Source organism: Heloderma suspectum, chromosome 2 (genome assembly GCF_057233095.1).
Source record: "Heloderma suspectum isolate Gila_16-S chromosome 2, 16-S_ref, whole genome shotgun sequence".
Classification (NCBI taxonomy): domain Eukaryota; kingdom Metazoa; phylum Chordata; class Lepidosauria; order Squamata; family Helodermatidae; genus Heloderma; species Heloderma suspectum.
In genome coordinates, this window is record NC_139459.1 from 83772689 (window position 1) to 83794723 (window position 22035).

The 22035-nt window shown below is 41.3% G+C and overlaps 1 protein-coding gene across 1 annotated transcript in view; it reads right to left on the reverse strand.

Annotated features, from left to right (window-relative positions):
• Positions 1 to 22035, reverse strand: part of FBN2 (fibrillin 2) — a 262921-nt gene that overhangs the window by 230691 nt on the left and 10195 nt on the right. The window contains exons 4-5 of the mRNA XM_084832107.1: positions 20494 to 20589; positions 11922 to 12017 (exon numbers count right to left, since the gene is read on the reverse strand). Coding sequence (XP_084688233.1) covers positions 11922 to 12017; positions 20494 to 20589 — 192 coding nt within the window. The remainder of the gene's footprint in view (positions 1 to 11921; positions 12018 to 20493; positions 20590 to 22035) is intronic.

A 22035-nucleotide genomic window follows, 5' to 3' on the forward strand; every position in this document is an offset into this window, starting at 1 on the left:
CATAAAAGCACATAATTAAGTTGCTGTGTTTCCCTGCCTCAGTTTTTCAAGTATTTTACCAATCCACTACTGACCAAGTTCTAGCAGTGGTAACAAAAAATATCAGGAGTTGAATACATGGTGAAACAATCATAGGGCCATTTTACCAAGCACCCTGTTTTAGTTCATGCTCTCAGGATTATGTGAATTAACACCTAAGTGTTCCTGTATACATACTTGTTATTTGAATATACTTCCTCAAAATATATGCATGTGCTATTACCCTTTATGTGTCAGCCTTATATATCACATTACAAGCACAAAATGCACTATCCAAAAATGTCAAACTGTACAGAAACAGAAAATATATTAATAATTATCTTAAACATTTTCCTCCAATATATTAATAGTCATTAATGGAAAAGTATTCTCTTTGAAGTAATACATTGCAGCCAAAACCACAGAGGTTGCCATGAAGTGTTACATTTTACAAGACGTTAAGTAGCATGTTCTGATTTAGGCCAGATAAAAGGAAAAAGCATTTTAAGGTGATATCCAACAAGCTGGGAGTGCTGGCTGAAAATAATAGCTAATCTTTTTGCAGAAAAATAATGACTGTGGCTATCTGTCTTGGAAAAATAGCTAACCTATGGGCAGCAGAGTTATTTAGAGTAAGGTAAGTCTCATAAAGATCAAATACTTCCCTTAATTCCTCATTTTTTTGTATTTATTTCAACATTGTTGCAGTTAAGCACAATTTAAAAATCAAGACTGTCTAAACGAATTGTAAATGTTCCAACTATTGAAAAATTCAGCTTAGTGAAAAAGATTAATGCTTGGATCCAGATTCTCCTTCAATTTATGAAAAGGACTCTGATCCAGAGGGGGCTTCCACTGGAGGAAGTGGAAGACATTATTTGCAAATTCCCCTTGTACCTGGTTCCCCCATACCACCTCCCACACTGTTCCAGAGGATCCCAAACCCTCTGGTGCAGCTTGGGGGGGTGGGGGCAAGAGAGTTCCATCAGGAAGGGAAAACCAGTGAATACCAGGGAGTGGGGGAGCATCCAGATAGCAGATTTCTGGTCCTAGCAAGTCTGAATGGAACCCTACAGCAATCCTAGGGATGTACGAAAATCACTTACCTTTTCGAAGGTTGACATTCGCAGTGGGGGGGAAGCGTTCCGTCCCTCCCCCCGAAATTCTCTCCGGCCGGCTCCGCTCCGCGGAGATTCCACAGAGCTGCTGGCCAGGACCACCGGCATCTGGACATCCGGCTGCTGGGCAGCCTGCACAGATGCAAATGGCGGCTGCCGTAGCCGCCGCCATTTGCGTCCCTGTATTTTGCCGTGATAGGCTACGTAAATATTTACGTAGCCTATCACAGGAAAAAAAAAAGCGGATGCAAATGGCGGCGGCTACAGCGGCCGCCATTTGCATTCCCTTTTTTTTTTGGCCGTTTTAGCCTACATAAATATTTACGTAGGCTAAAATGGGAAAAAAAAAAGGGAACGCAAATGGCGGCCGCCGTAGCCACCACCATTTGCATTCCCTTAGTTAAGCTGTGATAGGCTACGTAAATACTTATGTAGCCTATCACGGCTTCCGCAGGGACGCAAATGGCGTCCCTGCGATAGCCCTGATAGGCTACGTAAGTATTTACGTAGCCTATTACAGCTACAGGGAGGAAGCGAATGGCAGCCGCAGCCACCATTTGCAAGTCAGCGTGGACGGCAGCAGGTAGGTGCTCTGTTCCGGGCCCATTTCGCGGGGTGGGGGGGCGGGGGGCTTCGTTCCTCCATGGATTTTGGGGGGCCGAATGCACCGGCATTCAGCCTCACCGAGATCCGTGGCAGAATTCTCTAACATCCCTAGGCAATCCTGGAAGAAAAAATACTCAATGATGTATTGGCTAAATATGGTAACTGCAATACACCCACACACCACTAGGGTACTATAGGAAGAAGAATATACTATAGCTTGAATCACAGATTTGAACGGTATTCTTGAATTTAGTTGAACAAAGCAGGATTTTTGCTAAAAGCAAAGTTTTAGCAAAACATTTGCCATTCTACAGCTTGTGTCAGAATCTATACAGACCATGTACCATTAGGGAGCAGGACTGAACCAATCTGATGTCCATGAGTCAGAATGGGACCTACTACATGGAGAGCTTCCATCACTCATAGTTCTAATCTGGATTATCTTTACTTCCCATATTTGAATAGTGTATCACTTAGATTGAGTCTACACGCATTAGACATTGTAAACATAGACCCCAAGTTGAATGTGAAATCTGATCTGTGGATATCAGGAAGCTCGGAGATAGGGCTTGCCAGGACTTGCCAGAATGGACACATCTGCACCTCTACCACATATAGGCTGTATACAAATTGTACCAAGCTTGCATAAGGCTTTAGTCTCGCATCTTGCAGTCTGGCATCTATCACATCCATGTATATTTTATACAAATACAGTTTATATATAAAATAAACTGTTCAAATTAAGCAGGTCAGGCAAATTGAGAAATCTCTCTCACTTTCAAATCTGGATTTGACCAAAAAAGAGGGGACATATCAAGAAATGGCAGCAGTTTGTCCCAAAGGAAAAGAAGTCTATATACTGAATATACAGTTATTGTAAACTGTATTGATATTCCCCCAGTTCTAGATTGTAACATTTGTAAATTTAAAAATAAGATCTTAGATTTGCAGAATAAATCCTTGTGTGTAAAAAAATGGTACTAAAATTAATGGGCACAACCTCAGACCATTGCAACCACAAGAATTTGGATTTTTGAGCAATGTAAGCAATATTTTACAATCCTTATCTAATATTAATCATCAAACTTAAACAGTTCTGCTGCAAAAACAAACAAGAACCTAACTGAATTGTTTTGTTAAGGTAGGATTGTTTTGCTTAGATGTTGTTATCTGTCCTATTATTTTCAGAGGAAGTTTTTGAAAGTACTAATGATCCCTCATTAATACCTTCTAAAGCAAAATAAATATGCATCGTAAATCATTTACTCTTTTGGCAATATCGGTTGTAGTGTATTGTACTATTTGAAAAACAAGGTTTGTTAAATATCACTGATATTAATTTCTCTTTCATCTCTCTTGTTCTCTTTATGTGTTTTAACATGAAAATTAACTGCAGCACGGAGAAACCCCATCCTCCACACTCGGAAGAGGAGCATGGAGCGACTGAAAAGGGGCGGGGCTGGGGGCATTCCAGGGTGGGGAGAGCAGACCTGCGTATATGACACATCCAATGTGTCGTACAGCAGCCTCTTCTCCCGGTCGCAGCCCCACCCCACCCCCCGTGGCTAGAGAGCCGAAAATGGCTGTCTAGTGGAAAATAGCAGGGCAGGAGAGGAGCAGAGGGAATGAATGGAGGTGGCCACCTATCTTGATAGGATTGTGCCCTAAAAGAATATATATTCCATTTTTGATTAAAGAAAATAAATTATTTAGCAGTGCTAAAGGTATGAAAAGCCTTAAGGTATGATCCTTAGCTCAATTATTTGGAAATAAGTTATATTAAAATGAAAGAGTCAAAGTTCCAGGCAATACGTTTCTCATTTGTAATTTAATTTAAAAATTAAATAAAAATAGCAGTTTAAAGCATCATTGAAATGACAGAATCAGAGTCATAGAGTAGCAGGGTTGGAAGGGTCCTATAAGACCCTCGAGTCCAACCCCCTGCTCAGTGGAGGAATCCAAGTCAGAGCATCCCTGACAGTCCAGCCTCATCTTGAAGAAAATGTCAGTCATGACAAAGAAATACATTCACACATCTAAGCCTGGATTCTAAGGAAGCATCATGAAACAGAAGCCCTTCCATTCACAGATGAGACTGAGTTCTAGAAGAGGAAACTACTGGCTAAAGGGGGCAATTTTCACCAACTTCCCCTGTCCCCTGAAACCCCCCTATGGTTTCAGAGGGTCCCCCAGCTCTCCAGAGCAGTGGGGGGGGGGGGGCGCATGAGGTTACAGGGGAAAGGCAATCAGTGAATGTCATCTTCCCTCTACACTGGTGGGAGTGTCCACAAATATAATTCTGCTCTGGGGTCGCACTTTAGAAACAAACTAAAGATCCCTGCCATAATACTAATGCTGATATAGCTTGTATTCTACAAGTTGAACATTCCTGGCTGCCAGAACAAATGCCTCCTCTATCCAATCCAGTGATATTACAGCTCAGTCCTATGCATGTTTTCTCAAAAGTCAACTCCATTGTGTTCAGTGGGGCTTGCTCCCACATAAATGTGCGCAGGACTACAGCTTAGCAGCACAATCCTGTACATGTCTATTCAGAAGTAAGTTCCGTTGAGTTCAATGACATTTACTCCAGGTAAGTGTGTATAGGACTGCAGCCTCAGTGTGAGAATTCCTATTCCCCTCCATATTGTCATATACATAGCTTGTATTGAATGGAACCCTTAGTGGGAGCTTTATAATCTGCCAACCTTTAGAAGCTTAGAGGAATCTGGAAAGAACTTGATCAGTAGCTGTCTGGCTTCAAATCTGCTGCTGGATCCCCTCACAACTCCTTCAACTTTACCCTCAGGCATTTTTTTGCAAGCAAAAGGACATTGGTCCATTTACCTGCTTACAACAAGTAGCTTACTATGTAGAATCAGTGAGCTATCTAGAGATGAAGGTGCTCCTGAAGAATAATTACATGCAGTTTTAACTTTCACATACACACTAAATAGCAGCCCTGACTATACCATGTTGTTTAAATGTAACTATTAAAATGAAACATACAGTGTATTATTTTAATAAAACAATCAGTAAATAACAGGACATTTAAATTGAATATTGGGTCCATGCAGGATAAGCCATAACAATACTTCAGGCTTTCAATCAGTTCCAGTTCAGAAGAGAGTTCTTTCCCATAAAAACAAGGCATGCCAACCTATGCGTGTTAGATTTTTAGTCTGGAAAAGTTCTCTTTCGTTATTACATTTTATTATTTTCAGATGTTTTTTGGTTTAGTGGGAAGCCTTTCTCAACTTTCCATGTACTGCTTCCATTGTACTAGCTGATCACTGCTAGTATGAACAGACAAGCAGGATCACCGCAGGTGGCACAGCAACTGTGGCATAAAACCAGCAATGATAGCCAAACCACATCTGAAGTAGGAAAAAAAAGGTCATGGCCCCCAAAATAAGGAGAAGAATTAAACCCAAAGTACACAAAGAATAGACCTCATCTTTCTCAGTATTAGTGCATGTGGAGGAGGACTAGATGTGGAAACCTCCATGTCCGCAAACAAGCCCCTGGGATTAGATGTGCTTCCAGATGAGCCCTTTTTTGTCCAGTCACTCTGCCTCATTCATTCTACATAAGGTCCAGATGATGACGTCTTCCATGTGTAACCCTCCTCTGTTTTCCCACCATTTCTTCCATTTTTTTCTCCCTCCCACCCAAATCCCTTACGGAAGAAAAGATGGAACTGCACAATATATTTTGATTGGTAGCTCTAGGAGCCCTCCATCTCAAAGCACACTGGTTGCAGTTGATTCTGGTCACATATGCATTTAGCTCCAAAGGCAAATGCATGTTAAAAAAAAAAAAAAAAAGTGCAGTGCCATTGCTATGCTAGGCCAAACTGCCCACCTGGCCATGGAATGGCAACAGAAGCTCTCTACATCTTGCAGCAAGGCTTCCAGCTTTGCAAAGCCCTACAAGCCCAGGAGTACAGCTGATTCGAACCCAATCCACACAGATCAAGCTGCAGAAGCAGAGGGAAGTCCTGGCCAGGGGAGTGGGGGAGAGGTTGCTAAAGCACCTAATGAGACAGATTGCTGCTTCTCCACTCCCCTGCTGTTCTGAGTGAGAACAGAAGTTGCTTCTCCAAATCATCCTACAGGTTTGACATTACTATGTAATCGTATGTGTACATAGCAGTGCATATTCAATCAAACAAAATTATGTTTATGAACAGCCTTTGCAGGTTCAGGATCCAAGAAGTAACTTATATTGTTTGTTTATTTATTTATTACATTTATCTCCCGCCTTTTTTTTACTCCTTAAGGAACCCAAGGTGGCATACATGATCCTCCTCCTCTCCATTTTATCCTCACAACAACAACTCTGTGAGGTAGGTTGGGCTGAGAGTCAGTGACTGGCCCAAAGTCTCCCAGTGAGCTTCCATGGCTGAGTGGGGACTAGAACCTCCCAACTCCAAGTCCAACACTCTAGCCACTAAACCACACGGGCTCTCAGTGTGTAGTTGAGTCACATCTCCAAAATGATGAGATTGAACCAACAGTAAGTAAGCTTCAAAAAAACAACAACGCCAAAGCTCTTAAAACTTTAGAAAACCTCCATTTATGCTTGCAACAGCACTGGGATTTTCTCTGACAAGCTTTCAGCCCAGCAGCAATTCCTAGAATGCCCATGTGATCACACATCATTGTGTGGTCACATGGACATTCCAGGACCTATTGCCAGATTGAAAGGCTATCTGTGAAGACACCCATGCTTCCTCAAGTGATCACAGTTTTCAAAGTAAAAAATAGGTAACCATTCCCTTGGCTACCTCATATACTTAAGATAAGGAACCCATGCTCCCACTATGGAAATATTTGGCACAGCACTAGTCTCAGTTGTGTGCAGAGTTATCCATTCTCTGGTAATCACAATGTTAGGCTGTTTCAATTACTTTGTAATCCACTTTGGGTGAAGCCCAAATACCAAGCTGAAGCAGCTCTCCATGGAGATATTCAGACCCTCCTTGAAGCAGAGTGGACCTAAGACATTTTTCTGCCTGAGGCAAACACCAGGATGATGCCCCAGCCACCCAACCATACATACATACACACACACGCAGTCTCCATTTGCAGAAGCCACTCAACACTGGCAACAGGACAGCACACTTGAGGCCAGCATGTGACCCAGAGCTTGTGACATGGTACATGCAGCTTTGTCCTCTAGCACCTTAGTGGTGCTCCTCACCCTGAAGCATCAGCAGCCTGAAGTAGCTGCATTACTCTGCCTAACATGGAAGGGCCAACGCTGCTCTCAAGTGAAAAGGGTCTTGTCTGAAGTGGTCCATAGTGAAGCAGGCTGCTCCCAACACTTCAGACCTACTCTAGAGCTTCAGAATAATATTTTGCAGGATTTTTCCTAGCCAGTTGATACAATTCTTTTTGTAAGCTCTTCATAAAGGCTCTTCATAAAAAGAAACTGTCAGGCAGTGGGGAAGGGAGAGGAGGGGTGTAGCTTTGTAACTGACATCTGTAGCTTCCAACCAGGGAATGACTTTATAAAGTCTCTCCAATCAATGCTTTTGGGAGAGACATTGAAGTAACATATCAGAAGCTGCCCTAGTGTTTTCAATTGTCTTTTGCAAGTTGACTCTCCTAAAAGCAGCAATACTGAAAGACTTGTGGAGATGTTGGTAGTTGTGTACTAATTGTATGAATTTATACCAGTCCAGACCAATCCTTTCCTAAAATATTTTCCTAAACCCCAATTCTTTGCATCCTAATTCTTATTTATTCTTGCTGTTGTTTGTTTGTATTGTGAGTGCTAGTTATTTATTAGATGTCATTTCCCTTCACTCCCCAATATCCCACCCATTTTGCCCCTAATGGTATTTGATTTACGTTCAGTGCTTATACGTGTATGTGTCCCTGAGTATTAATTTAGTATCTATCTTTTGGACTTTGTGTCGGTGTTCTTTGTTGTGTGTGACTGTGTTACACACATATCCACAGAATATTGTCGTGTACACGTTCAAATTTCAGTAATGTGTTATCTACTCCATCAAGGATGAAGCAGCAACATTGCACATATTGTGTTGCCCCCGACACAGTTTCTGGAAGGAGACGCAGAAGTGGCAAGATCAGTTCTCCTGCACAAAAAGTTCAGTTTAGGCCACAATCCCACACATGTTTAGACAGAAAGGAAGCATCTTGGATAGCTCCTTTAGAGTTCTGACTGGCTGAGGAATGCTGGGAGTTGTAGGGCTTTTTTCTGTCTAAACATGAATTGTACCCATAAAGCACGGGTGGGCAACTAGTGGCTCTCCAGATGTTTTGGCCTACAGTTCCCAGCCAGCATGGCCAATGGTGAGGGATTATGAGAGATGGGAGTTGTAGGCCAAAACATCTGGTGGGCCACAAGTTGCCTACCCCCAATTTAAAGGCTCCTAGCACAAAACCCCCTGTACCAATCTTTCTTGTCTGAAATTTGGCATTCTTTATCCTCTCAGAAGGGGCTTACAAATTTTATCAAATTCTGCCAGTTTTTTAAAGTTGTAAGTGGTTCCCTTTAAAAAAAAACCCAACAACCTCAAACTGTAAAGGCTCGTTGCATAACCCCACCACCCAACATCTGTGTGTCTGAAATTTGGCAGGCTTCATTGACTCAGAAGGGGCTACTGTCCATACAAAAAAAGCAATAACCATTTGTTGATTTCCCCATTATAGTAAATGAAGAGACAGTGCAAGCTTCAGAGAGCTGAAGCAAGGCCCAACTTCAGATCCAAAGCAAAGCAGGTCTTGTCCAAAGTGGCCCAAAGCAAAATAATTGTCTGTGCCTATTCCTAACTGCAATGCATTACATGTGGCACTGTATTTGACAACTTCTAAGAAACTTCAACTAGTCAGAAATGTGCCTGTTAGACTGTGAACTGGGACTGGCCAATGGAAACATATTTCACCAGTTTTGGAACAACTGCACTGGTAGCCAGTCTATTTCTAAGCAGAGTTCAAAATGCTGTGCTTGTTTACCTTAAAAGCCCTACATGGCTTGAGACCGAGGTACTTGAAGGAGTGCCTTCACTCATAAAACTGCCCCTACTCTTCTCAATTATTTACCCCTGCCTTCAGAGGTTAGGCAGATGGTGATAGGCTATGGCACACACACACACCCTTTGGAATGCTGTTCCCACCTGCAATGTTTTCAGAACATGGAACATGTGACAAATGTCTCCATTATTGGAATTACACTACATAACAAGACAGGAGGGGTTCATTTTGGTTGTGGTGCCCCAGATATAGAATGCCCTCCCTAAAGGTTAATTACATTTTTTTCAGCACCAGGTTAAGATGCTTTTACTTTCCCAGGCATTTTCATGTGAAAAATGTCTCACCCTGCTGCATGTTTTGATTGCTGTCTTATTTTATTGTTAATTTTACAATTTTACAGTACATTTCAGTGTTTTATATCAATAATTTATTATTTATATTTGTTGTTCACTGCTCTGGAATCTGTTGGATGAAGAGTGGGACACAAATGTTTTATGTAAATGAATGAAGAATAAATAAATGATGAAGGCCAGCTTAGGTCCCAAGCCAATGATTTATTAAAATAAAAGGTTTAAAGTATGTTCTTTTTCATTACTTTTGATGAAAATTGAAATTCTCATAATTTGTATGAAATTCATATGGTACAGAAAAACACATTCTGCAGTTCACAGAGAACATTTTTCCACATATTCTTCAAAATAAACAACTAGAGTTTATATCTTCAAAGGCAAGAAGCAGAGCTGCCCACAATAGCAGTTTCCAATAATGGATACAAAAGGATAGATAGAAAAGTATGGCTAGGAGGGTTCAAAAGAGGTTATGCTTTCTTATATACCAACAGCAAATCTTCAAGTTAAATATACTGTAATCATGCCAGTGATTAGTTACTGCTCAGTCTCCTGTCTCCAGCCCGGAAATTAGTCTGCTAGAAACCCAGATAGCTGAACAAGCAGTCACGCTTTATCATGCCACTGAGTTTGGGAGGCCAATATGAAGGAAACCTACATGTGTTCTATATTACAGAGAAAATACCTAATTTAAATTACCTTAATTTACAGAACTATAAAAGCTCTGTATATAAAGGACAATAACATAAATATTAGCATGATAAATTCTTTAAGACTACAATCCTAAATAAACTTACTAGGAAGTAAGCCTCACTGAACATTATGCTCCACAAATAGTAACCCAATTTATCCAAGAAATCTGGGGAAATGTTGACTACAAAATTAAAAATTTCAAATTACAAACTGTTTCTTAAAAAGTCAGGTTATAATACAGGCAAATTACCAGTATTGCTTTACTATTTACCATTAAGCATCTACTGTCTTTGTACAATGCACAACAAACATTTATTCTACAAAAATTGCTTAAAATGGTTTCTTACTACACAAGCAGCAGAGATTAGAGCCATCTCAGATCAAATAAGTACAAGTTTGACAATGATCTGGTTCAGATGACACGACAGCCCACCATGGGCTAATTAATCCACCATTATGAATATGCAAGCCCCGGCCAAGAGTTACTGTGGCTTGTCTGTTGTTCCAACCTGGATGGTGGGGCTTATTTGAGAGTTAAACACCCTCGCATAACCCACAGTGACTGGATTTGCACAACACGACAGCTGACCATGGCCAGCTACCAATGTTGGGTTGTCACGTTGTCCAAATCTGGAACGTTTTCTGCAGGGTGGCTTATTTTTCACAAACAAGCCATGCTGAGAATTCATGGCTTGCTGTAGGGTTGTTAATGTCCACAATGGGTTGCCATGTTATACTAATCAAGGTCCAGGAGAGTGATTTTATCATGGGTTGCCACAATTGGCTACAGACCCGCTCAGCAAGAGCGGCAAAAAAGCCCATGCCACTTGCTTTTTGCAATCTTCCCAGTGACTATCCAAAATGGCACTTTGGAAGGACCATCACTTGTTCTCTGGCTTTGTTTTTTATTCTTTGATGCCTCAAAATGTGCAAGTGGGGTCATAAAGTTTTTTGTTGTTGTTGTTATTTTTGTCGGTCTTTCACAAGTGTGCACTTATAGCTATTCAATGTGAGTAGTTTTGCCTTTTATTTACTTTTATGTTTCAGCTGTCAACAGTCACCCCGAAAAGGAGTAGATAACATACGTGGACATTGACAAGACAAGGTTGCATATAGGCTAATTCGTGCACAGTTGTGAAGGACCAAGGAAGAAATAATAGTAAGAAAAAGGAGAGACCTGGTAGCACAATTCAGAAGTACTGAAAATGTGGGGGAGGGGGGAGTGTGCACCAAAAGGAGGGGGGGAAATATCTCCCCCTGGGCAATGTGATCCTCTCTCTTTTTTAAGTGTTGAACTGACACTTCTCAGTACCCTCCACCTTTTCATCACTTCCCTGATTCTCCAGCTACTCCAGAAAGGGGAGATACTAACTCTTCTGCCTTTTTGCAGCTCTTTTTGAGAGCAGTTACTACTGCAGTTCCCTGACTGTTTCATTAAAAATGTCAGAAGGCGGCTACATGGGACAGAATGAATGGGGCTCCATTGGGCGAGGGGGCGGTATAAGTAACTGCTGGTGCCCAATTTGCTCTGTCCCATTCTGCCTCCCTCTAAGGGTTTTATTTTTGAAACTGTTGGGAATATCTGTGCAAATTTAATGTCTGGGAAGTAAATTGAGAAGGAATTTGCACACCTGCAGTAACGGAGCAGTTAATGCAGGTGTGCAAATTTCCCCTCCATTTACTTCCCAGCCCTTAAATTTGCATACATTTTTATGTTGTTGTTTTTTTAAACCGTCAGGGAACCACAGTAAATGCTGCAGTACCTGCTTTGAAAAGGAGCCCCAAAACAGTACCTGCTTCAAAAAGGACCCCCTCACGGGCATTAATATCTTCCCTTTCTGAAGTAGGTGGACAGTCAGGGAAATGTTGAAAAGGTGGAGGACACTGAGAAATATTTGTTCAGTACTTAAAAGTGGGAGGATCACATTGTCAAGGGAGAGACACTGGTCCCTCCTACGCCCTTTTGTGCATTTACTCCTTTTGCTTTCCCCCCTCTTTCAATGCTCCTAAATTTCACTACCAGGGCCCTCCTTTCTCTTACAGTTATTTCTTCCTGCACAGTTCCTCTTCATCACTACAGAATCAAACTGGAGAACACTCTGATTTTAGGTACATTTCCAGTGTTTAGTTCTTACCTCTTTCACACTGTGGGCCTGTGAATCCATATACACATGCACAGCGGTTGGGTCCAATGCAGCGACCACCATTCTGGCATCCATTTTCACAGACAGCTGGGTTTTAAATTAAAATAAAATAATGTATTTACTTATATTGGGAGTATCCCTCTGAAGTCCTGTACAGCAAATTCATAAAATTCATGTTTTAAATTACCGTTATACCCAACATGCTGATCAACCGAAACCTGCAAGGAAGCTTTAGAATGGCTTTAATTAGAAATTATCTTCTTTTATGGCCAAGATTTCTTGTGCTTGCTATCAAGCAACAGAATAAGTAAGATTTGTGGCAGGGTGAAGGGCAGTGAAAGCTGGTGGCTCCAATTTTGATGGGGCTGTAATCCATTCTGGATTTCAGTCAGAACCAGCCAGAACTCTAAAGGAACTATCCAAGGTGCTGGACCCTGTCCCCCAAATAGATTCAGCACCTTAGACAGGTCCTTTAGAGTTCTGGCTGGTTCTGACTAAAACCCAGAATGGATTCACAGCCCCACTGAAATCAAAGCCAGCAGCCTCACTGGTTAAGAGTAGAGAAAACAGAGAAACAACATGAGCAGATTCTAGAGGAGTGGCTGTATTAGTCTACTGCAGAAAAGATGACCAAGATTCTACTCAACCTTAAAGAATAACAACTCTATTGGAGCCTGAGCTGTAGTTAAGGGCCTAATTTATCAGATACATGAAGTGAACAGCAAAGTAAACACATACAGAGATCCAGTAGTGGCAGCAGGGGTGGGGTAGGGTGGGATCTGTTTTTCAAGTGAGGTGAAAAGATAAAAGAACATATCCTAATAGCAGAACCAGTCAGCTTAAATCAAGGAACCTGCTGGTATTAGACAGGCTCAACAGTCTTGGGCTGCTGTTCAATCTCTCCCACAGTATTATCTGTGAATAATTTGCATTAATAGTCTGATTTGTAAATAAATTGGTCAGTGACTTAAAGGTTACCATAGGTTTGGTGCACTGACCACAAATGTTCAGACCTACTGAAATACATGAAAGCATTTTAGAGTGCTTTATAAATGTTCATATGCATGAAAGCATTTCATGTAAGTTGCACCAGCTGTTCACAGAATGTTGCGGGGGTGGGGTGGGGACATAGACCAATAAGCCAATCATAAAAACATAGCAAGGAGACAGTAATATGGACTACATTATATCAAAAGATGCTGTTTCTAATGCAAAAAAACCCTCATAATATAGATGCAGTCTAACTGAAGTTCTTACCCAGATATATCATTTTCTTTATATAATAATAAGTTTCCAAATACTGCATGAGAAAATTTCAGCCTATAATTTATTTCAACAGAAAAGAGCAAAAGTCGTAAAATAATTTATATCTAATAATTATGTGGCAATTAATCTTACAAATCATTTCTACTGCATAATAATCAAAGCATAAACTTGTTAGCCTGTTATGTGAAAATTGAATCTGTTCTGTCAAAGAAACATTTCCTTTTATAGCCCCTAAGATTTTTGACTGGGCCTCTAAGAAAACAAGCATTTACATACAGCAGAACCACTCCTCTCCCTTCCATATCTAGACACCTCAGGGGACGTGACATTTGTCTGGAGTGCCACGATGTCTGGGAACAGAAGGGGCAAAAAAGCATATATGCAGATAGCAGGAGGAGGCAAAGAATATCCAAAGTGAAGGAACTAAGGAAAAGCCTGTGTTGACAAGATCAGAGTAAGTGTGGCTTGGCAGGGTAGAATATAAGAGGGCAGGAAAAACAATGCAATTCATCTACAGTGCTGGAAAAAAATAGCAGCAATGGCTTAACATTAGTTATACATAAATCAAAGTTCACTTATGGTTTGGGGCTACAAGGTTGTGATAACAAAACTTTGAGATTATGTACCTCATAACTTTCTTAACATGTAAACACAGTGCTCCTAAGAAAGGAGGGGGAGACTTCTTGCCCACCATCATGGGAAGATGCAGTAATTTTGCTCTCACACTTTACAAGCATGAAGTATGGCCATTAGTAACTAAGGGAAAACATTATAAAGACAGGAGTGTGTAGCGAATGAGTGTACATAGTTTAGAAATAGCAGCACAAGAACAGCCCTAAGTGGATATAGAAACCAATGTATTCGAAGTTCAAAATAAATAGAGAGGGCAGTGCAAAATGGCCAATGTGTTTCAAATCACAGATGGCCCTTCTTCAGGGTGTTTAAAGAAATACAAGGTTGAACAGGCAGGAACATTTTACTTTCTCCCCCACCCGCCAGGTCTTTTCTGAGGTGTGTGTGTTAAGAAAATACACACTGTGAATAAGCAAGAAAGGTTTTTTAAGTAGTTGTACTGCTCAGAACAGGCTTTGACAAGACTTGTGTTGCTTTGCTTTTTAAAAATACAGTAGATAAGTTATAACACTTTGTGAAGCAACATTTTTTTTTTTTATTCCATTACTTCTTGAAAGTTTACATTTTCTTAACAGGCGTACCTGAGAATAGCTCTGAGAAAAAGGAAGACCTATCGATTCAAAACTCCCCCCCACACACACACACACACAAATAATTGCCTTGATGGTCCATTTGTGTTTGAAACTCATTGGGCTGTTTGAGCTAATCAGTCTACTCATTTTTAAATTCAAATACATTATTTCTGCAGGAAGCTTCATACCATTCTTGTGCTGAGCTCATTCTGGGAGCATCTCCTTTGCTGGACTACAGTTAAACGATACCATAAGATGCAATAATGTGGAGTTCTTTCATCAGTGAGTATTATAGTACAACCTATAAAGTATGAAAAGCATCTACATCTTTAATGGTTTCACTTCACTGTTACAGAGCAGACTGCAACCATGAGAAGGTTCTACTGTCTTTACAATTTCCTCAACCAACAGCTAAATGTGATTTGCTCTCAATGTTTTTGGCAGTTTTCCAACTAAAGGCCCCCATGGCTTATGGTCAGGTTTTGAAAGCATTTACTTTTCCTGCGCCAAAACAACACTGAAGTAGGGAGTAAATAAATCATTAAGCTAAGGGGGAAAAGGAGGTGGAAAACTTTGATGTGTGATAGAAGTATCCCCTTATATGACAAGGGGAAACACATAAAATGTACTGTTCTATACCTTATCAGGGCTTATTAAACTGAATTACCTTTTATTCATCTATGGACAGAAAGACAGTACTTCTGTGTTGCTTTTATGATATATGGTGGGTGAATTATGATACTATGTGGAGCAACATAATTTTAAAATTTCAAGTACAGCATATTTAATAAATGGTTATATTATGATAATCTAAAAGAATAATATTTGTCTAATTTTCATGTGAATTGCAATTCAGTGTACACAAGTGGGACCTGCCACAAAATGTTGCAGTGTCAAGCGTTCCAGTCTGTCAGTCATGCCTTACTTCCAGATACTTCATTCCATTTTTCCTCCCATCCAGTTTTTCTTCCATACCCCCAACAGTAAATCAGTATTCCGTGGTCAATGCTCACAGTACTCATTGCACTGTTATGGTTTTTTTTTCCTTTAAGGTTTTTTTTCCAACAGATTTTTTTTGTATTTCCGAAAACCTTGGGATTCCCTCAAACCTTTTAATATTGCCCTCATGCATTGGTGAGAAAGATCTTCAGAAGTGGCAAAGGGAGAAAAGGGGGGTTCTATCTAGGCCTCTTTTCCCCCTCTTGCACTTAAAACACTGTCCCTATGGCCAATAAAGACTAACAGCATATTCATATGTAACACCAAACCATTGTTTGGCATTACGTGTTTAAGAAGGGTCAAGCCATATTCCTACACACTCTTTCCTCCTTTTCCCCCCACGCCTCACTTTTGCACACCACAGATTCTAAACTGCCTCTCAGGTTTTCAACAAACCATAATTTACCATTGCATCAAAACGTGGCAAACTATGGCTTGAGTAAACCATAGCTTGTCCTTAAACAAGTATCAAACTGTGGTTTGGGATCCTGCTTTAAGGGCAGTCTATAGCCCTATTCAGGCATTCAGAAAGTGGCTAAAATAAATGCATAAGGAGAAGGGGTACTGTAGCCCCAGCCCCCTCCTTTACTGCCTTGTCACCCTCTGCTCATGGAGAATGACTTTGTGAAGAGGAGAGCATCCTGTTAACGATGGAGGTTCTCCAAGCTATTAAGAATGCTGAATGAAGTTTTGAGATTGTGGCCCATGGGATGGGGGCAGGAGAGGGAGCACTGGGGTCTGAGACCGTATTCTGCTTGTGAATGGTTTGGAATTATGTTTGACTGCACCCTACATGTCCCTCATTGCCTAAATTTGTGATTTCATGAGAGACTAAAGAAAAGCAACTCTAATTGCTCTGGAATGTATTTTTTCTGCTTTCTTCCTCCACAAAATCACTTAAGCATCAGCTGTGGGCAGAAATAGCGCAACTTGGAGTTGTGTGAAGCTCTGTATAATCAATCCAAATACAGATGCCATTCTGTGGTAGACAAAAAGATTAGGGGCTCTTATACTGGCCTTTGGAATAATTTGAATCCTATCCAAGGACATCAAAGCCTGCTTTGAGAAACAATGGCCTTTGATTACTTCTTCATCAGTAACTGGTCATTAGCAGATTGAAAAACCTGTGCAGTTTGGGAAGGTGGGTTTTACATTCGGTAAATGTGCCATTTCATAAATAATCTTCTACCATTATCAGTAGGTTGTAATTTGGGAAACCAACTGCCTCAGAATGTCATCCACACTTACTCAATGAAGTTTTAAAAGAAATGGAAAGGAGCATTCTGAACAACAGAGGTTCAGGGAAATACATGTGGACCACCACTCCCCATTTTACTGTGAAGACTGAATTTCTTCGATTTAACATTTGGTGGATTTTGAATTATGCTTTTATCCCCATTCTACTCCAACCACCCCAAAGGCCCTGTGAAATAGACTACACTATATCATACACAGTAGGTTGACATGATCAGGGAGGGAAAATAAGCCACAGTGGCTTATTTTCCTTCCCCACATGTACTAGTTATGAGCCACCTAATTAACATAACTACCCCCAGTAGGTGCAGGTTGTCGTGACGTCTGAATCCGGCAAGGGTGAGTGGCTGGGGTAGTTTACAAACCACCCAGCAATCCTAGAATAAGCTATGGGCTTCAGGATGGCTTGTAAACCACCCCAACCAACCACCCTCACCTGGTTCTGATTCCACAACAACCCGTGCCCGGCAAGGTAATTATGTTGATGAGGTGGCTCGCAACTGGCACTCATCGGGAGGGAAAACAAGCCACCATGGCTTATTACCCCTCTGTAATCATGCAGTGACTGGGTTCGCACAATACGATAAGCCACGGTGGGTTGTGAGCCTTGTTAGTGTCAGTGTGGCTTATTGTGGCATGCAGACCCAGCACAGATGATTCAGCATGGTTTCTTAACCACGCACAAGCCACCCTGAGAACCCATGGCTTGTTGTCAGGTTGGTGATGGTGGCTTGTTCTCAGGCTTGCTGTGACATCCAAACCTGTCAGTGCGGCTTGTCCCAAGTGGTTACAGAGCTGCCTGGCAAATGTGAGAAAAAAAGCATGTGCCTCTCCACTCAGTCTCGCCAGTGCCACCTCCAGCCTCCCACTCCAGTGATGTCTGGCCCTCCACCGATGCAGAAATGGCATTTTAGAAGGACCACAACTCGGTCACCACCTTTTTTTTTCTAGTGCTTTGGAACTGTGTAAATGGGTTTGTAATTTTTTTATTATTAGTCATTTGCAAGTGTGCAGATTTGCCTGACTGCTATGTGCAGCCTCGCCTTGTCAGTTTCCTAGCGTATTACCTACTCCACTTCAGCAAACTCCCAAATATGTAATATACAAGGACATTGACAAGGCAAGACAGCACGTAGCAGACAGGGTAATCTGCGCACAGATTACACAGGGTAATCTGCGCATTGCGAAGGACTGAGGAAAAGATACTACTAAAAGTAAATACGAACCCATTTGTGCAATTCAGAAGCACCAAACTTTTTTTTAAAAAATGAATGAAGTAAATGCTGCAAAAAGGACCACCAAGCAGGGGCGAGGGGATAACTCCCAGTTAATAGCAAGAGAATGACATTCTCTTGCTATTAAGACTTGAGCTGACACTTGTCAGTTTCCTCCCCACATTCAACACTTCCCCAAACTCCGACAGCAGCTGCTGACCAGAATGGAGAGATTGGGGAGAGTGCAATTCCTGCGGGGGCACCCCATCATTCTGTCCTGTTCAGGAAAGTGTTAGATGGGAGGAGGAAACTGACAAGCATCAGTTTAAGGCATAATAGCAAGAGGATGACATTGACAAGTGGGAATTATAGGTTCCCCTCTGCATCATGGCTCCATTTCGGAGTAATTACTGCTGGGTTACTGTACTTCACAGAATTTGTGCAAATCTCCCCTCCATTTACTGCCTAGCCTTTAAATTTGGGCAAATCTCCCCACCATTTACTGCTCAGCCTTTAAATTTGATCCCCAACATTGCTGTGTAACCCACATGTACATCTGACAGCTAACAGTGGAGGGAAGTGACAAGCACAAAGCAGAGAGTGGGGGACCAGAAAATGGAGGATGAAATAGATCAGGATATTAATACAGGGAAATTATGCAAAATTCATGGCAGAGCAGTAAAACAGAGGGGAATTCTGAGCAAAATCCCCAGCAGCAGTCATTCGCTCCTGCGCACTCTCTGGTGTCCTTTCTTCATGATCTCTACAACAGCAACAAAAAATTAAAAATCCATCCTGGGGCTGGGAAGAGATGAAGGAGAATGGCAGCAGCACTAGCGAGAATGGAAGGGAAATTTGCACAAATCTCATAGCAGAGCAATAGAACAGAGGTGAAATCTGCACAAAATCCATGGCAAGAAAAATAATATTTTAAAAGTTTAAGAACACCTTCTCACAGGTGTTCTTACTTCAATGGAAGGGAAGCGCTGAAGTGGATGACATTGACAAGGGGGGATAAGGGGAAGATTGCCTAAATAGCGTACAGACGGTCTTTCACTCTTGTGCTAGTGTCCCCCTCCTCCAAGCTTGTGAATGTGTTCCCGTGTTCATAAGGGCTCAGAAAATCATTTCTTTTTTTACAATCTCATGGGGGAGGGGGAGTTTCCCTCATCAGCTGGCAACCCCAGAAGACCAACTGCAGAAAGGGTGCTGATGTACCAAACAAGGAAACGAGGATTTCTGCTGCACAGTACCCTGGGTTACATGCCAGCAGCAGGCTGGAGGACTGTGAGGGACAGAGGCAGAAACAAGCCATGGGAAGCTATGGGAAGCTGCGGAGTGGGCGATCATCTGTTAGGAGTAATGGACAAGCCATCCATCCACCGTGGATTCTTCTCAGGCTGCCTTAGCGTGATGTGCAAAAACCTATATCATACTATATCATTCTTGCAGAACAAATTATCAGGGCTTCTTTTTAGCTGTTTCTAAGAACATTGACTTCATTTCACATTTGTGGGCCTGATAGAATATACAGTGTGATGGTGTTAGAATGTTGCAATTAGATGGAAGAAACTTGAATTCAAATATATAAATAACATAAAACACACATTGAGCAGTATCCAACAGGCCATTGTTCAAGTGGCCCCTCCTGCAAATTTCACTGCACAAGCAGGATTCACCACTTGCACAACGGAGATTTGATGCTTCCTATAGGAAGCCCTGAAAGGAGCAGAAACACTCATTTCTGGATTGGGACAGATTGGCACAGCTCCCTTATGTGAGCTCCACTGACTCCCCATTCCAGAAACAAGCATTTCCGCTCTTTTCCAGTTGCTCCCAAAAGCACTAAATCTCTGTTCCACAAGCAGTGGTCTGGCTTGCAGAATGGAACTGGCAAGGGTGCAATGGAATCGGTAGGGGTGCAGCACCCCTGTTGGATACTGCCCTTTAATGTGCACACTGTTCGTGTTTTTAATCCAAGAAATGAACTCTGTGGAAGGGTATGGTTTTGTGTGTGTTTGATCTTGTATTTTTTAAAATCAAAGTATGATCATTTCATAAAGACCCATTATACTGATACAGCCTTAGTAATGTGCATAAGAAACTTAACATGTGCACCTGGTACTCCTTGTATGGCAATCTAGGATAGGAACTTCTCCTTCTTTACTGTCTTTGATTTTAGAGCTTACAAAATCTATAACACCTTGCTGTACTCAAGTGTTCCTTGACAGGTATTCCATAATTATTTCATTGAACACACTTAATTTTATTGCAAACTTCCAGCACTTTTCTAGTAATATCCCAAAATTCTCAGTTCAGACAAATTCTCAGTGCACAACACTGAGTCATAAAATACTACTAATGCTGCCAAAACAGATCAACATTATTATCGCTAGCTGCATTCATATCCCAGCTTTTCTCAAAGAGCAGCAGTTTATCCCCAAAACAACCCCAGCTGGGGGATAGACAATTATTTGATCAAGGCTATCCGGTGAGCTTCATCAGTGATAAGGGCTTTGAACCCTGGTCTCCTACATCCAGATGCAACAATAGGCACTGCAAAACACCAGGATACAGGAATATGCAATACTCAGATAGATTCTGATTGTCAAAATATCTACTTACGTTGTCCACAGTAAGCACCAATATATCCCTTTTGGCACTGGCATTGGTCATCTAGACAGGTACCACCGTTCATGCATCTGATATTGCACTGTTGTACTAAAGCAAAACATAAATAATGACTTAGCAATACTAATTTTATATCAGGTGGCCAAACCTGGCTAAAAAGCACAAGCATCAGGAATGCATGCAATGAAACAAACATAAAATATATTTTGAGACTATCCAGATATTTGTAATAGGCATTAAAACGTAAGATAGGCAAGTGATAAGATTATCACTTCATTAACTAGGAGGACTTTGTGTAATCTTAAAACTGATTTAAGACACATTATTTTAAACTAGAGACCTGCAACTAATAACTTATCTGGTAAATTCCAAAGCACACACAACTCTCTTCAATACCCCCTGCTACCCAGTCAGCAACCCATGGCAGAACCTTTCACCTATCTCCCTGTTTTACACACTGGTCTCCCTCTCTCACACATGGAGATTTCTCTCTCCTCCCTCTGCACCACCACTTTGTTTACGACACATGTGCTCTCCATCTTGCCCTCTCCTCTCTGACTCTTGTGCTCTTTGGAATGAAGCTTCTCTGTCAAAAGCATAATATATATGGAGCTCTGAATTCTCCATTAAGAAAATAGAACCAACTATACCTTTCTCCTCTAGGCTACCTTATCCAAAATATTATTTCTCCCTGTAATTCTTATCCTATTCTTAAATCTCTTCCCAACCCCTTTTAGTTTTCTGTTGTCACTTTGAAGCTCCTTTATATTTATCTCCTTTAAACTTTATCTTAAAGCTGTTAACCACGTTTGCAGCAATTAATTTCTTATTTCATTTCCTTATATTAGCCTCATCCCATTTCATTAATCCATTCTCCCACCTCAGTCCATTCTCTTGTTGTTTCAGATCCACAAAATAATCTGCACACATTGATTTATTATCGATTTAACATGGTTAATAGCTTGCCTTTCTGTCAACAACAGAACCTCCCCCCCATGCAATTCATAAAAGTTATAAAACCAAAAAAATCAAACATAAAAATACAATATATCATAAAACAAAATAAAGAAGTAGATACTTTGAAAGACCCTCAAGAAAACTGTGGCTGAACCTACAGATAGCAGTTTTACCGTTATCATAAAAAAAAAAAGGTAAAGGTGTCCCCAACCAGTCGTGTCTGACTCTAGGGTGCGGTGCTCATCCCCGTTTCTAAGCCAAAGAGCCAGTGCTGTCCGAAGACGCTTCTGTGGTGATGTGGCCGGCATGACTGAACACCGAGGTGCACAGAACGCTGTCACCTTTCCCGCCGAGGCGGTTCCTATTTATCTACTTGCAATTTCTTGCTTTCGAACTGCTAGGTTGGCAGAAGCTGGGATTGAAGACGGGAGCTCACTCTGTCACGCAGCACTCAGGTCTTGAACTGCCGACCTTCCAGTCTGCAGTTCAGCGTCTTAACCACTAAGCCACCGCAGCCCAACCGTTATCATACTGCAATGATAACTATTGGTGCACATGACAGCAATGGGCACCAACAGT